General features: G+C 39.5%; 1 protein-coding gene across 25 annotated transcripts in view; it reads right to left on the bottom strand.

The window, feature by feature from the left end:
• KIZ (kizuna centrosomal protein) overlaps positions 1-15,619 on the bottom strand; it is a 107,312-nt gene that overhangs the window by 64,039 nt on the left and 27,654 nt on the right. For 13 of the 25 annotated variants that reach the window (XR_014832922.1, XR_014832924.1, XR_014832923.1 and 10 more), the window contains 2 exons: positions 3,230-3,875; positions 2,559-2,871 (listed from right to left, as the gene is read on the bottom strand). Coding sequence is in view for 16 of the 25 variants with exons in the window: in XM_085004618.1 (XP_084860744.1) it covers positions 2,559-2,871; positions 3,230-3,875 (959 nt within the window). In the remaining 9 variants the exon portion in view is untranslated. Of the gene's footprint in view, positions 1-1,480; positions 2,872-3,217; positions 3,876-15,619 lie in introns of all 25 variants that reach the window. The other 12 variants (XM_085004605.1, XM_085004613.1, XM_085004610.1 and 9 more) reach the window with 3 other exon arrangements.

The raw sequence follows: 15,619 nt of genomic DNA, 5'->3' as shown, positions 1-15,619 counted from the left end.
TATTCACTATACGACACTTCTCTCAAAAAGGACTTCACCAGTTCTGCAGAACATACAGATGAACTCTAAGTAAATTAACTGGATACTCAAGGCCTTTCTTAATCATATCCCAGGCAACATTCCAAACCTCTACTCCTACAACACCTCCTGGATAAGCCTTCAGCCTGGCCCTGCCCCTCCCTTGTGTTCTCTGTACCTGCAGTCCTAGCTTCACTCTTCCTTTAGACCCAACCCACCCGTGCCCTTCTCCTTAGTCAAAGTCTGTATAGCCTTCAAGATGCTGCACTGACACCTATATAAAAACCTTTCTTGATCCTTTGGACTCACATTGGGCTTAGCTTTATTTGAATTTGCCCCAAAGTACTGTAGTGAGTTGCATAAACTTCTCATCCCCAAGAACACACCCTCTGCAATGCAACGATGCTGCTCACTTCATGTGTCTCTGGGTTGGGCCTGTGCATTTTTCTTAGCCAATGAGACAATGGCAAACATGCCACAAGCAGACACTTAAAAAGCATCTGTGCACTGGGCTTACCCTCTTGCTGTCTAGGAAACCTTGCTACCTCTACCAGGTGACTGAGGCTAGACTATTCTCCCAGAAAGAGGGACAAGTGGCCAAGTTATCCCTGTGGCTCCAACTGACACTGGGCCAAGCACCTGTCACACAACAAGTAATAAAGTCTAGTGTTTTTAAGTCATTGAGCTACATACCAACATTTGTAGCAAACTATTTACTCCTTAAGAGTATAAAAGATTGAAGGTCCTCCTTTTTAATATTTCATTTGTTCAGCTTCATTCTAGTAAGCGTTCTTGGGAGAAGAGTTAATTACAGTCTGTAATTACAGCATGGAATGGAGGGTTAGCGCATATGCTGGTTCTGAGCATCTGGCGTATCCATGGGAGCAGGTCATGCATGAAGTTTCTCAACATCACTTGACCTTTAAGGTGGAAGCAATCTCAGTGTCCCATCAAGAGATGAGAGGATAAACAAAGTATGGTTTATCCATACACTGGACTATGATTCAGCCATAAAAAGACATGAAGTTCTGATACACACTATGACATGGATGAACCTTAAAAATGTTATGCCAACTGAAATTAGCCAGAAACAAAAGGTCAAATATTGTATAATGAGCATTAGAGTAGACAAATTCAGAGAGACAGAAAGTAGAGTTTACCAGGCACAGGGGTTGTGGGGGGAAACCATTCATATAGGGAATAGGAGATAGTGAATATTCTTAATTCTAAGCACACACATTTTTCACTTCAGAAAAGGACTAAATCCTTGGTAAGTACACCAGTCCTCCAGTTAGCCTACCAAAGTACTCACCTGTCCAATGAACTGCTCTAAAAAGAAGCCTATAGATACAAACCTAAAATAGAAACATTCTCTTTCCAGTAATAAAGTTTCCAATGATGTAGTATATAATCCCTCTGATGAAAGAGGAGTACTATTACTAGAAAAATCCATCTGGCTCACCTCTGCAACAAAGCAAATTTCCCAGGGACAGGAATTATGTTGGTTCTTCCATTCACAGGCAAGCACTTTGGACCTGGATCCTCTAATCAACATTCCTTGAACATCAGTTTGGAGTCAATTTTCACCGTAAGTAGATAATGAGTGGAAAGAGGCAATGTATTAAAATGGACAATGGTACTTTAAAGAGTACCTACACCCTCGAGTACAAGAACACCCACTTGGCTTTTCACTGTTGCCGGGACTGTTGGAGAAAGAGTGACAGCATCATGGATTAGCACCAGTCTGGGTGTGGGGTGGGGTTGGGAGGCTGCAGGGAGGGTCTGCCCCAGTGGCCTATGTGTTACTACTTTGGGTTGTTTACCAGGTTCCTTGTACCTCTAAGAGATTTGATTCTATCTGTGTACTTTTGTTGCAGAATTGGTGGTTCTCAACAGTTTCCACGTTTTCTACAATTCCACTGAGTACCTCCAATCAACAGTAAAAGATCATGTATGAGATTTGATGATTTAGATATAAGTGCTCAAAATTTGTAACACTGACATTTCTATTTAAACTTAAAGACTCCAATGTCCTCATTTTTACATTCAGAAAAGGAAATCTGGCTTAGATACACACTTAGACTTATTAACTCATATTTATGATAAAAATGACACTATGGCAACAGATATAAGGATTAAGCAAATTAATTAGATATGAAGTTCTTAGTCTCTAAAGCTGAATTCCTAGTAAGTTTAAGTGTTTGTCACCTGTGTTACCACAACTTTAAAATGACTGATTCTCTGAAAGGATGACAGGTAAGGGGTAGGGGGAGTGACTCATGAATTAACTAGGGATTGTTTAGGTATAATTACAAAATGCCAATCACCATGACTTTGGTGATATTCATGCTTAAAGCTATTTCATTAAAAAAAGAAAAAAATTCATCCTTATCTAAAAGGCTATTTATGAGACTTAAGGAACTTATCCATTCATGTTCAATAATAACTCCCAATGGAACAGTCTCTAAAAATGTCTATAATTAAAAACAGAACGGTAAAAAACAAAACAAAATAAAAAAAAACAAAACTGAATGGCTTACTCTCTTGCTGGCAAGTTAGTGGAGGACTCCTTTTTTGAATCCAGAGAGCTTACGGTTTGCACAATACAATTCTGTTTTTTAGCGGATAGGGCGTCTCTTTCTTGCTCAGAGTGGATTAGGTTTAAGGCCTCTATTCCATCTTCTTCCTCCATCATATCAGCTGGATTTGACTGTGGTTCTAGAGTCTCTAAAATCAGATCATCTTCGCTTATAGAAACTGTGAGGTCACTGCTGCTGCCCGAATGCTCCTCCTGCTCTTCCTGCAATTTCCTGAAGGGCTGCTGTGACCCAGGGTCCCCGTGCAGAGGATGGTCTGTAACAGGGGATATGAACAGACTGCTGAGCACTAACTTCAGGGAGAAGTGAGGCAAGGCATCTACCTCACAGAGCATGATTACTCGTCCATTTCAAACACAGAGAAACAAGCCACAACTAATTATAGCATTTTAAAACCCATTAAAATATTTCTAAATATCGTAGTGGGTTACAAAAGCAGAGAATTTGCTTGCAAAAATATTTCCAAGTACATACTTAAGAACTGTTGGTAAAGTGACTACTTTGTTTTTTTAACAGAGATATAATTAGTATTTTTCAGTCTTAGGTAGACCACCACTACCCAGAAAAACTAAATACCAACAAAAATCAGCAAACAATCTCACCTCTCACCTCACCTGAGAAAGCTTCCTGAGCGTCATGCTTCTCTTGAGAACACTTATTTTCAGATGCACAGGATTCTGAGGCTGATAGCAAGGGGACTAGCGGTCTGGCTCTTTCTTCCTCAACTTCAATATGTTTCCGTGTCAGAATTTCTGCCTCTGTTCCCTCCAATCTGCTGGAACCGTCGCACTTTAAATCAGTGGTTCTGTTCTTTGGGCTTAATCTCGCCTGTAACGGGGAATAGAGCCCAGGGGACCTTCTGCCTTCAGATAAATGACTCTTGCCAAGACAGGCACCGCTTCCTATCTTGGAGCAATGAGTCTGTTCCTCCTCAGACAAGGCGCTGGCTGTGACGGGCATTTTCTCACCAATCTGAAGAGATGTCTTTCCATCTGTTTTGTCAGACTTATTTAAGCACTGCGTGTCACCATTAGTTTGTACTACATTGCTGTCTGTCACATCACTGCGCTGGGCTGTCTGTCGGTGTGAATGTGGGTCAGGAATTGAAAAGTTCTTTGTGGGCTGGGGAGATTTCTGCTCTGCACTGAAATCCCCCATGCTTGAGACGGCTGACATTTGGCGGCCCATAAAGATTGTTGCTGGTTGATACAATCCTCTTGACACAGCTGTCCCCAAGTTAATTTTTGCTGGCATTACAAGCTGCAGCACCAAAAGACATGTGAGTTAAGTATATTGTGTATGAACAATTACGTTATTTAGGTTGTTTTCAGAAATGAAATGAGGCAAGGAAGCATGACTAATGAAATCAACACATACCCTGTTTTATAAAAATCATGGCTTCCTACAAAATGACCAAGAAACAATACAGTCCCCAATATTTCATTGTAATAATGACGCTGGTTCACAAAGCAAATATTGTCCAGAAACTATGGAATCTATATTTTTCAAAAACATACTTTGCATTGCACAACTATGTGAATGTACTCAATGCCACTGAACTGTATACTTAAACATGGCTAAAACAATCAATTTTAATTCATGTATATTTTACCACAATTAAAAAAAATAAACTTTTGAGTTCTAACCACTTTCTACAGAGAGGCTTGAATTTGATGAAGCTAGAGAGATAGCTCAATAAAAAAGGAGAGGGCATATAAACGACTATTGGGGGGTTAAAACCTCTATTTCTAGAATTGTGTGTAATATTAAAAAAACTTTGATAATCACATACTCAGGGTTGCATTAAAATATACTGCATATATGCAAAATAATATAATTTCCTATTAAAGAGCAAATAACAGCAGTTTTTCCTGAACAACTTAAAGTAATTTTAAAGACATGAAAAGTAATTTAAATTTACTGGCTTGTTTATGGGGAGAATGAGCATTGCCTTTTTCTTAAAAAAAGAGAGTTGGGGGACAAGGGATGAAGAAAAACAGAAGCAATTGGTTCAGTGGCTTGATCAAGGACATACAATGGGAAGCAGAAATGGAAAAACAATAATGAAGCCTTGAAGAAGCTAAGTGCTCTTCTTCCCAAAGGACCAAAGCATCTCCACATACATATCAGCATTTAGTCCACAGAGCACTACAGAGCTGAGGAGGAGATGATTTGTACCCCTTCTCTGCAGACAGAAAAACTGAGGCTAAAATGTTGAGAAAACGGTATTCACATAGCCAAAACAGAATTGAGATCTTGCTTCTTATCAAACACACTGTCTCTTTTATTTCCAAAGATAAAACAAACAACTTTGAAGCTAAAAACAAATGAAAAGCGGTGTCAGGGAAATGGTGGAACAAGGACTTCTCAAAATTCTCTACTCTGTAAATGCACCAACAACACTAGAAAATATCTTTAGAATAACTCTTCAAAACTGTGGAAGTTAACCAAAAGCTTGCAGCAATCTGAGGAGCATTTATTCAAGAAAAGCAACTGAATCTTGGTAAGAACAACAATTTATGGTTATTTTAACTTGCCCTATTCCCAGGTTCCCCTCCTCGAGTCTGTGGTAACCTTGAAAATCAGCAGCCTGTAATCACAGCCTGTAAAATAGCAGCCTTACAGATACTGACAGAAATAGAAAAGGACTGGAACTACTTCAAAGCCCCATTCCCAGACAACTGTCACTATATGACCTGTCCAGTGGTTCCCTAGAAGACCACCCTCACAAGACTATCTTTATTTGATCTCACCTAAATCTGACACAACACAAACAGCCTTTTGCCTGAGGCTATTTGTCAAAAATAATCAAAGGCCATTGTTTAACATGGAGGCTGCCTAAGGCAATGGATAATATTTGGGCAAACAAGAGGCTTACTAAAATAGCTTAAAAGGAAAGGGCAGTGAATGAGCTGTCCACAGAGGGCTTTGAAAAGGTCCAACATATTCCTGGAAATCTAGGCTGTGGACACATTCAAGAAGGGTCCTGAGAAGGGCTTAAGCTCTCACCTTAGGCTTAACTTGTAGCTCTGTGCAAGCACTGACATGAAAGCTAAAGTGGAGTTGAAACCTCCTGGACGGGTGTTGAAGGTGTGCCCCAACACACAACCTAGGCCCCTTGGCAAAGACTGTGAAACTTACAGGTTGCAGGCATTTAAAGAAAGTTCTGAGTAATTATTAGCTTGTCACTAAGCTAAGTGAACAGAAACTTCAGTGACCACACATGACAAAGAATAGAGAATTTGTGTAATTCAGAAAGTACTAAACAAACAAAAATAATAAACTCTGAAAGAGGGGTAAATCTGATGTTCATTTTCCTATTAAAAATGTCCAAATGAGAACAAAATATTATGAGACATTAAGAGAAATAAGAAGGTATGATTCATACACATGAGGAAAGAAAGTTGTCAACAGACACTATCCCTGAGGAAGCCTATATGTTCTACTTACTAGACAAAGGCTTTTTTTTTTTTTTTTTGTCTTTTTGCCGTTTCTTGGGCCGCTCCCGTGGCATATGGAAGTTCCCAGGCTAGGGGTCAAATCGGAGCTGTAGCCAATGGCCTGCACCAGAGCCACAGCAACGCGGAATCCGAGCCGTGTCTGCAACCTACACCACAGCTCACAGCAACGCCGGATCGTTAACCCAGTGAGCAAGGGCAGGGATCGAACCCACAACCTCAAGGTTCTTAGTCGGATTCATTAACCACTGTGCCACGACGGGAACTCCCGACAAAGGCTTTAAATTATCTATTTTAAATATGTTCAAAAATGAAGGGAAATCACATCTAAAGACTAAATAAAATTATAAGAACAGTTTCCAAATAGAGATGATCAATAAAGAGGTAGAAATTGTTTTAAAAAGAGAACCAAATAGAAATTTTACAGTAGAAAAGTGCAATCACCAGAATGAAAATTTCACTAGAAGGACTCATCAGCAGATATGAATAGGCAAAGAAAATAAACAACATATTTAAATGTAGGTCAATTGAGATTATCCAGATTAAGGAAAAGGAAGGAAAAAGCAAGAAGAACTTCACAGACTTGGGTACACTACCATGCATACCAATATATGCATATTGAGTCTCAGAAGGAGAAGAAAAAGAAAGGTACAGAAAGAATTTTGATGAAAGAATAGTGAAAACTTCCCAAGTATGATGAAAAACATTAATTTACACATCCAACAAGTTCAACCAAGTCCAAGTGTAATAAATTCAAGGAGATCATCACCTTGACATATCATAAACTATTGAAAGCCAAAAGAGAAAATCTTAAAAGCAAAGTAGAGAAGTGACTTCTCACATAAAAGAGATCCTCAATAAGATTAACAGGAGACTTATCAGAAACCATTGAGGGAGTTCCCTGGTGGAGCAGTGGGTTAAGGATCTGGCATTGTCACTGCTGTGGCACAGCCTCGATCCCCTGACCTGGGAACTTTCGCATGCCATAGGTGCAGCTAAAATTAACTATGGAGGCCAGCAGGCAGTAAGATAACATAATCAAAGTGCTGAAAGAAAATGACTGTTAATCATGAATTCTATATCACCAAAACTTTCCTCCAAAAATGAAGGAGATAAGCAATGAGGTCCTGCTATATAGCACAGGGAGCTATAGACAATCACTTGTAATAGAACATGATGGAAGGTAATGTGAGAAGAAGAGTGTGTGTATATGTATGACTGGGTCACTATACTGTACAGAAGAAAGTGACAGAACATTTAAAATGAACTATAATAAAAAATTTTAAAACCTAAAAAACAAAAACAAAAAAAGAAAAATACCCCCAAAATGTGTACTATTATAATAAAACCCCAATTTTAAGTGTATGGGGGAAAAAAGGGAGAAATTAAAGTGTTCCTCACTGTACAAAAACAGAATTTCTCACTACCATACCACAGGAGTCCTTCAGGCTAAAATGAAAGGACACTACATAGTAACTCAAGTCCACATTAAGAAATAAATAGCACGCTACTCTCAAGCCTTTTGAGATGGACCTCACTCTGTCTATGGAATGTTCATCTCTCTAAAGAAATACACTTCTTATCTATCACTTTGTCTCTCACTGAATTTCTCCTGTGCCAAGACATAAAGAAGCTGTGCTTCACTAAATCCTGAGACTGGGTGTGTGATTTCAACTAAAAGACAGTGGGTTTGAGTCCCAGCTTATGGTTCAAGTCCCAGTCTGACTTTTGGCTGGGTCAGAATCCCATTTGAGACATACAGTTTCAGCTGGTGAACCATGAAGGGACAGCAGTGGGCTAGATCGTTGTAGACACCGTTGGGACACCTCCTGTACCACTACTTTGCAATGACTTTCGAGGCACTAACACCTGGTTGGGAGATTACCTTGGAAGGGATCGCATCTAAGATCAAACTCAGACCCCATCTGGTGAGGAAGCCTAGACTTCCTAGGAAATTTTCTTCCTAGAAAATTCCATGGAAAAGCAAATTTAGGTGTTCTGACTGGCAGACAGGTTCTGCTGAGGTCTCAGTGGACAGCAGCATCCATCACTAGACATGTGAGTGAGGAAGACTTTAAGAGGACTCTGGCCCCTAGCTGCCATCTGCCTCATGAGAGACTTCACACTGAGAACCGTGTAGCTGAGCCCAGTAAGAGCTAATAGTAACAATAACAAATGACTCTTGCTCTTTTACATCATAAGTATATGGAGGTTGGTTTTGCAGCAATGGGTAATTAACACTCAGAGATTTCCCATGAATGAAATTTTGCTGCCTACTGCCAGCAATTTGCTATTTTTTAATCTGGGAATAAACTCTAGATGAATGTACCAAAGAAAATGAATGTGCTGAAGGATAATTGCAGGCCTGGACTCCATTCCTAATGGAGTGCTCTCATTAGTTCCCTCCAGGACCATGGACAAGCCCTGACAAGCTTTGGGCCTCTGGTTTCTCATCTGTTAAGAGATGGCATTGATGTTAACAGCTAGAGGGTACCATCTAGCCAAGTTGTTTGATTTCTCCTTTCTCCTACATTAAACTTGCATGGTAATTCCTGTTGTGGCTCAGCAGTAATGAACTCAACTAGTATTCATGAGGATTTGGGTTCGATCCCTGGCCTTGCTCAGTGGGTTAAGGATACAGCGTTACTGTGAGCTGTGGCGTAGGCTTGCAGCTGCAGCTCTGATTCAACCCCTAGGACAGGAACTTCCATATGCCACATGTATGGTCCTAAAAAGAAAAGAAAACAAAACAAAACTTCCATGATTATATTCCTCTTCCACAGCAGATAACAATGAAATATTGGTTCACCTGGACTTTTTATACTGCAATTAAAGGAAGAAAAAGGTCTCAGCCCACAGGATGATAAATCTTCATTATACATTATTCTTCTCTTCTTGATGAGGAAAGAGCAAATTCTTAGCAATTAAACTCCAAACTAAGATTTGAGCAAACAGGTTTGAAATATTCTAAACTTATGAGGAAGCACCTTTTACTCAATCCTTTTTAAAAATGTTCTGCTTGGGACAATTGTCACTAATGATGTTCCCTCTATCTTTCTGAGGCTGAGGATGATTTAAATCAAGATCCGTAGTTTTTAAGCCTAGGCTTTCAAAGTTAAGAAGCTAAATAAATTCCTGTACTTTTGGCTTGTTATGCTACTCTATATGTAGTTTAACCCCCACACATGTTACACAAAAATCAATCCAAATGGACTATAGATCTAAGTATGAAAAATAAATTAATAAAGTTCTAAAAAAATAAAAAGCACTCATAAGGGTAACTACATTATTAAATATGTATTTAACCCTATTGGTAAACACAAAAGCATAAACGTATTTTTTTGTGTAACTCTTTTTTTCTTCTATGAATTAAAAGACAACTGTACCAAGCAATACTTTTTTTTTTTTTTTTTTTTTTTTTTTTGTCTTTTTAGCAGCATATGGAAGTTCCAAGGCTAGGGGCTGAATCAGAGCTGCAGCTGCCAGCCTATGCCACAGCCACAGCCACACCAGGTCTGAGCCACGCTGACCTATACCACAGCTCACAGCAATGCCAGATCCTTAACCCACTAAGTGGGGCCAGGGATCCAACTGCGTCCTTGTGGATACTCGTCAGGTTCGTTATCACTGAGCCACAATGGGAACTCCAACTGAGCAATAATTATAAATCTATGTTGATGAGCAGTATGTGAGATATAAAAACACAGCTTGTATTACAATAATATCACAAAGGAGCAGAAAATGAATGGAGCTACATAGGAGCGAAGTTTTTACATGCTATTGAAATTAAGTTGCTATTAATCCAAACTAGATGTTATAAGTTAAGATGTTAATTATAACACCAGAGCACCCACAGAAAAAGCAATGACAGGAAATTAAAATGGTACACTAGAAAATATATATTTAATGCAAAATAGGCAGTACAGAGGATTAAAGGAACAAAAAGATATATAGAAAATAAAGAGCAAAATGGCAGATGCAAATCCTACCTTTTTAGTAATTACATTAATTTTAAATGGATTAAATACTACAATTAAAGCCAGAGACTGGCAGAATGGATTAAAAAAAATAATAAGATCCAACTACATGGTGCCTAGTGAGACTCATTTTAGATTCAAAGACACAAATAGACTGAAAGCACAGGGAAGGGAAAAGATCTATCAACAGAGCCCCATGGAAAAAAATATACTATGCAAACAGTAACCAGAAGAAAGCTGGAGTGTCTATGCTAAAATCAGACACAACAGACTTTGAGACTCAAAACTGTTACTAGACACAGGTCATTTTACAATGATAAAAGGGTTAATTTGTAAAAAAGATATAACAATATAAATGTACTCGTATATCTAACAATAAAGTCCTATCTGAATTAAAAACAGAGACCTGAAGGGAGAAATAGACAATTCAACCATAGTTGGAGACTTCAATATTCTACATCCAATAACAGATAAAACAACTAGATAGAAGATCATTAAGGAAATAGAGGACTTGAAAACCAGCTAGACCTAAAAGGCATATAAAGAAGACTCCACCTGCCAACAGTAGAATACACAGATACAGATTCTTTCCAACGGTACATGGAACTTCTGCAAGACAGACCCATATGTCAGACTATAAATCAAGTTTCAATAAATTTAAATGGATTAAAAATTTGTTCTCTGATGACAATGGAATGAAATTAGAAATCAATAAAAGAAGGAAATCTGGCAAATTCACAAATATGTAGAAATTAAATAAGAAAACTCAAATAATTAATGAGTCGAAGAAGAAATCACAAGGGAAATTAGAACACATTTGACATGAATGAAAAGGAAAACACAACATACTAAAGCCTAAGAGAAAGAGTTTTTAGAAGGAAATTCACAGCTGTAAAAGTTTATTAAGAAAGAAAGAAAGAAGAGTTCCATTTGTGACTCAGCAGTAACAAACCCAACTAATATCCATGAAGACATGGGTTCGATCTCTGGCCTTGCTCAATGGGTTGAGGATCCAGGGGTGCTATGGACTATGGTGTAGGTCGCAGATGTGGCTCAGATCTGGCGTTGCTGTGGCTGTGGCATAGGCTGGCAGCTGCAGCTCTGATTAGACCCCTGGGAATTTCTATATGCCGTGGGTGTGGCCCTAAAAAGACAAAAAAAAAAAAAAAAAAAGGTAGAGCAGAAATAAATGAATGAGAGTAGAAAAACTGGAGAAAAAAAACCAAAAGCTTATTCATTGAAAAGATCCACAGATTGACATACCTGTAGCTAGACTGACCAAGAAAAACAGAAGACTTAAATTACTGACCTCGAAATTAAACTGGTACTGTGTTAACAACCTTTAGAGATATAAAAAAGATTATAAGGGAATATTATGAATAACTGCTTGCCAACAAATTAGACCACCTAGACAAACTGGACAAATTCTTAGAAAGACACAACTACCAAACTCACCCAAGAAGAAACAAACTCTGAATAAGCCCATAACAAGTTGAACAACTGAATTAGTAATCAAAAACTTCCCACGAAAAAAATCCCTGGACTAGAAGGTTTCGCCAGTGAGTTCTACCAGATGTTTAAAGAAGAATTAACACCAATTCTTTGTAAGCTCTTTCAAAAACAGGCAAGGAAAAAAATATTTCCCAACTTCATTCTATGACGCCAGCCCTGATACCAAAGACATCACAAGAAAACTAAAGACCAATATTTCTGATGAATATAGATGAAAAAATTCTCAATAAAACATCTGCAGGCCAAATTCAGCATAATATACATAGGATTATATCCCATGACCAAGAAGAACTTTTCCCAGGAATGCAAAGTTAGTTGAACATATGAAAGTTGATATTTACCATATTAATAAAGGACAAATAAAAACCCAAATTATTATCTCTATTAACACAGAAAAAACATAAGATAAATACAACATGAGCTCATGATTAAAAAAACACTCAATGAACTAGGAACAGAATTCCCTAACCTGATAAAGTGCATCTATGAAAAACCCATGCTAATAGCATAGTCAATGGTGAAAGACTGAAAACTTTCTTTCCTTCAGATCAGAATTAATGAAAGAATGTCTGCTCTTAACACTTCTATTTAACACTGTACTACAGATTCTAGCTCAGGCAATAAGGCAAGAATAAGAACTGAAAGGCATCTATACTGCAAAGGAAGAACTAAAGCTATCTGCAGATGACACGATCTTACAAAAAGGATTCCACAAAAACAATCACAGCTAACAAGTTCAGCATTCTGTGCTCAAGGAACATAAGACAATATTGTTGGGAGTTCCCTTTGTGGCTCAGTAGTTAATGATTCTGATCAGGATCCACAAGGATGAGGGTTCTATCCCTGGCCTCACTCAGTGGGTTAAGTATCCTGCATTGCTGTGGCTGTGGCGTAGGCTGGAAGCTGTAACTCTGACTCGACCCCTTGCCAGGGAACTTCCATGTGCCATGGGTGCGGCCCTAAAAAGAAAAAAAAAAAAAAAAAAAAGACTTAATATTGTTGAGATGGCAATACTTGCAAATTGACTTACATAACCAATACAAACTCTACCAAAATCCCAGCTGGCATTTCTGCAGAAATCAGCCAACTAATACTAAAATTTGAAAATACATGGGACCCGGAATAGCCAAAGCAATTCTCCAAAGAATAGCAAAGCTCCAACTCTTTGGAAATAAATCCATGCATTTATACTCAACCGCCTTTTTAAAAGACATCATTTTTTACAGCAGTTTTAGGTTCAAGGCGAGAAGGGGCTGGAATTGGTTATACGTCCTGGCCTCCACATAGGAGGCCCGTGCCTTCTGGAGGTGGGTATTTCCTTCCCTCAGGTCAGTCAGACTCCCTAAACAGTTTCTCCTGAGGGCAGATCCCATCAATAACCAGAATCCTGGCACACTGAGAATGCTTCCTTCCCCTTCCCCTCCCTGATAGTCACTGTGTGGACCAGGTAGAGCTGGGGGCCCCTGGAGTTCTCATCTCTCAGGAACAGCTCCAGCTTCCCCATCCTGGCTCTGTTTCCCACAGAGGCGTCAGCTCTGCTCCGGGAAGCCATGGTTCTCTGGGGTCACTTGTTGCTCTCTTCACTTTCAGGGGCAGCAGACTGCTGTGTGACCTCACTTCTCTGTCAGATCTAAGAAGAGTTGCTTATTTTTCCGTCTGATCAGCTTTTTACTTGTTAGGATGGAGAGATAATTTCCAAGCTTCTTATATGTTGACTACATCATAATTTTAAGAGCTGAGTATTATCCGAGTCTACAGATATTCCATAAATTATTTCACCAGGCTTGTTTTGATGGACTTCCTTGGTTTGCTTCCCATCATCTGCCCCTCCAAACAGCTGCAATAATTATCCCTGAGTGTATGTCTCTCTGCAATGTGTGAGCAGCACAGTCTCCTGGAACTGAAATCACTTGGTCAGGACCGCCTTATAGGATATTGCTATTTCGCAGTCCAGAGAGGCCACTATGTCATTATTAAGAACTTTCTGGAGTTCCTGCTGTGGCACAATGGGATCAACAGCATCTTCGGAGCGTTGAGATGCAGGTTCAATCCCTGGCCTGGAGCAGCAGGTTAAGGATCTGGTGTAGCTGCAGCTTCGGCTTGGGTTGTAACTGTGACTTGGATCTCACCCCTGGCCAGGAAACTCCAGATGCTGCAAGGTGGCCAAAAACAAACAAACAAACAAACTTTCCATTATACCACATGGTTTAAACAGCAAAATTATATTAGCACTTTGATTCATTAGTATGAATGGTATTTGTAACAATACTTCCATCATCAACAACAAAGACAAATTTTAAAATAAGCAGAAATCATTTATTACCACTACCCTAAACTAATAACTACTTTTTTATTTTTCCTCAGGAAAAAAAAAAGTTATTTAAGTAGTTCATTCCAAGAGAAAAGCTTGTGGAGTGCTTTTAGCTGGCCAAAGGCTGAGGACTCAGAGTATATTCACAACAGGGGTCATTTAGTGAAAACTGAGGCCAATCGGTGATGAGACATAAGAGTTTGAGGCTTGATTTTTCTTTTCCAAGAGTCACTTAGGTGATATTAATGAACCAAGACCAGAACAATTACTAACCCAGCACAGGGAATACCACCACAGTCTTAAGTACCTACCCGGGTGTTGGTCTCCTAAAGGCCAAAGAGGCCGCAGGTCTTAGAGATGAGAAAGCCACCTGGCGGGGGCACATGCAAAGAAAGTGCCAGGGATTGAACCGGCAACCTCATGGTTCCTAGTCAGATTCGTTAACCACTGAGCCACAACAGGAACTCTGAGACACTCCTTTCACCCAGGTATTCTCCAACTCCTCTACCCACTGAGAGAAGCAAAAGACTCTGGCTCATTCACTGGACATAGAACCCCAGATGCCAAGATCTGGGGAAAAACAACAAAATCTAAATAGCAACCTGCACGATCAACAAAAATAGCATGTACCCATGGTTAAACTTAGAGTAAATGCTTCCAGAACCACAGAGAGTGAAACAGTGACCAATTCAAGATGGCACTGTTAACAAAGGGTACTTCCTGAAAACAGAGGCCACAATTCTCTGTGACAGCAAATAGTCATTAAGTGCCAATTCTACCAAACATTCCAAACTTTTTAGAATATGCAACTCTGGTCCTCATAAACTCCAGCAAAATACTAATTAAAAAAATTTTTTTTAAATCTTTTTAGGGCCACACTTGTGACATATGGAAGTTCCCAGGCTAGGGGTCAAATAGAAGTAGCTGCTGGCCTACACCACAGCCATAGCAATGTCAGATCTGAGCCACATCTGTGACCTCGACCTCACTCAGCGGATCCTTAAACCACTGAGTGAGGCCAGGTATTGAACGCCCATCCTCACAGATATTAGTAGGGTTCATTACCACTGAGCCATGATGGGAACTCCAAACTCTAACAACATACTAATTAATTAGAACATTACATATTGGTGGCTATAATAAATAAGGAATTATGAAAAGGTGGCCCTTAATTATGCATAAAAATCAGCCTATGGACTAGTGCATCATCTCCCATCAGGACCAAAAGAAGCAACGTGCATTTGGGGATTTGCTGAGACCCATTAAAAAGTTTTTCCTGGGGTTCCTGTTGTTGCTCAGGGGTTAGTGAATCCAACTAGGAACCATGAGGTTGCAGGTTCGATCCCTGTCCTTGCTCAGTGGGTTAAGGATCCGGTGTTGCCGTCAGTTGCGGTGTAGGTTGCAGAGGCGTCTCAGATTCCACGTTGCTGTGGCTCTGGCGTAGGTTGGCGGCTACAGCTCCAATTAGACCCCTAGACTAGGAACCTCCATGTGCCATGGGAGTAGCCCTAGAAATGGCAAAAAGACAACAATAACAACAACAACAACAACAAAGTTTTCCCTGTTATATTTCTAGGGTTTTTTTTGTTTGCTTGTTTGCTTGGTTTTTCTCTTTTCAGGGCCATACCAGATCCTTAACCCACTGAGTGAGGCCAGGGATCAAACCCAAGACCTCATAGTTACTAGTCAGGTTTGTTACCACTGAGCCAAAAGGGGAACTCCTCTAGGTGTTTTTTTTTTTTTTTT

The sequence above is a fragment of the Sus scrofa genome, chromosome 17, assembly GCF_054392235.1.
Source record: "Sus scrofa isolate SSC_HxYL_T2T_F1_AM1 chromosome 17, Sscrofa_HxYL_maternal_Yorkshire_Landrace_v2.0, whole genome shotgun sequence".
NCBI lineage: Eukaryota > Metazoa > Chordata > Mammalia > Artiodactyla > Suidae > Sus > Sus scrofa.
The sequence above is the reverse complement of the archived record's forward strand: the minus strand, read 5'-3'. Positions and strand labels throughout refer to the sequence as shown.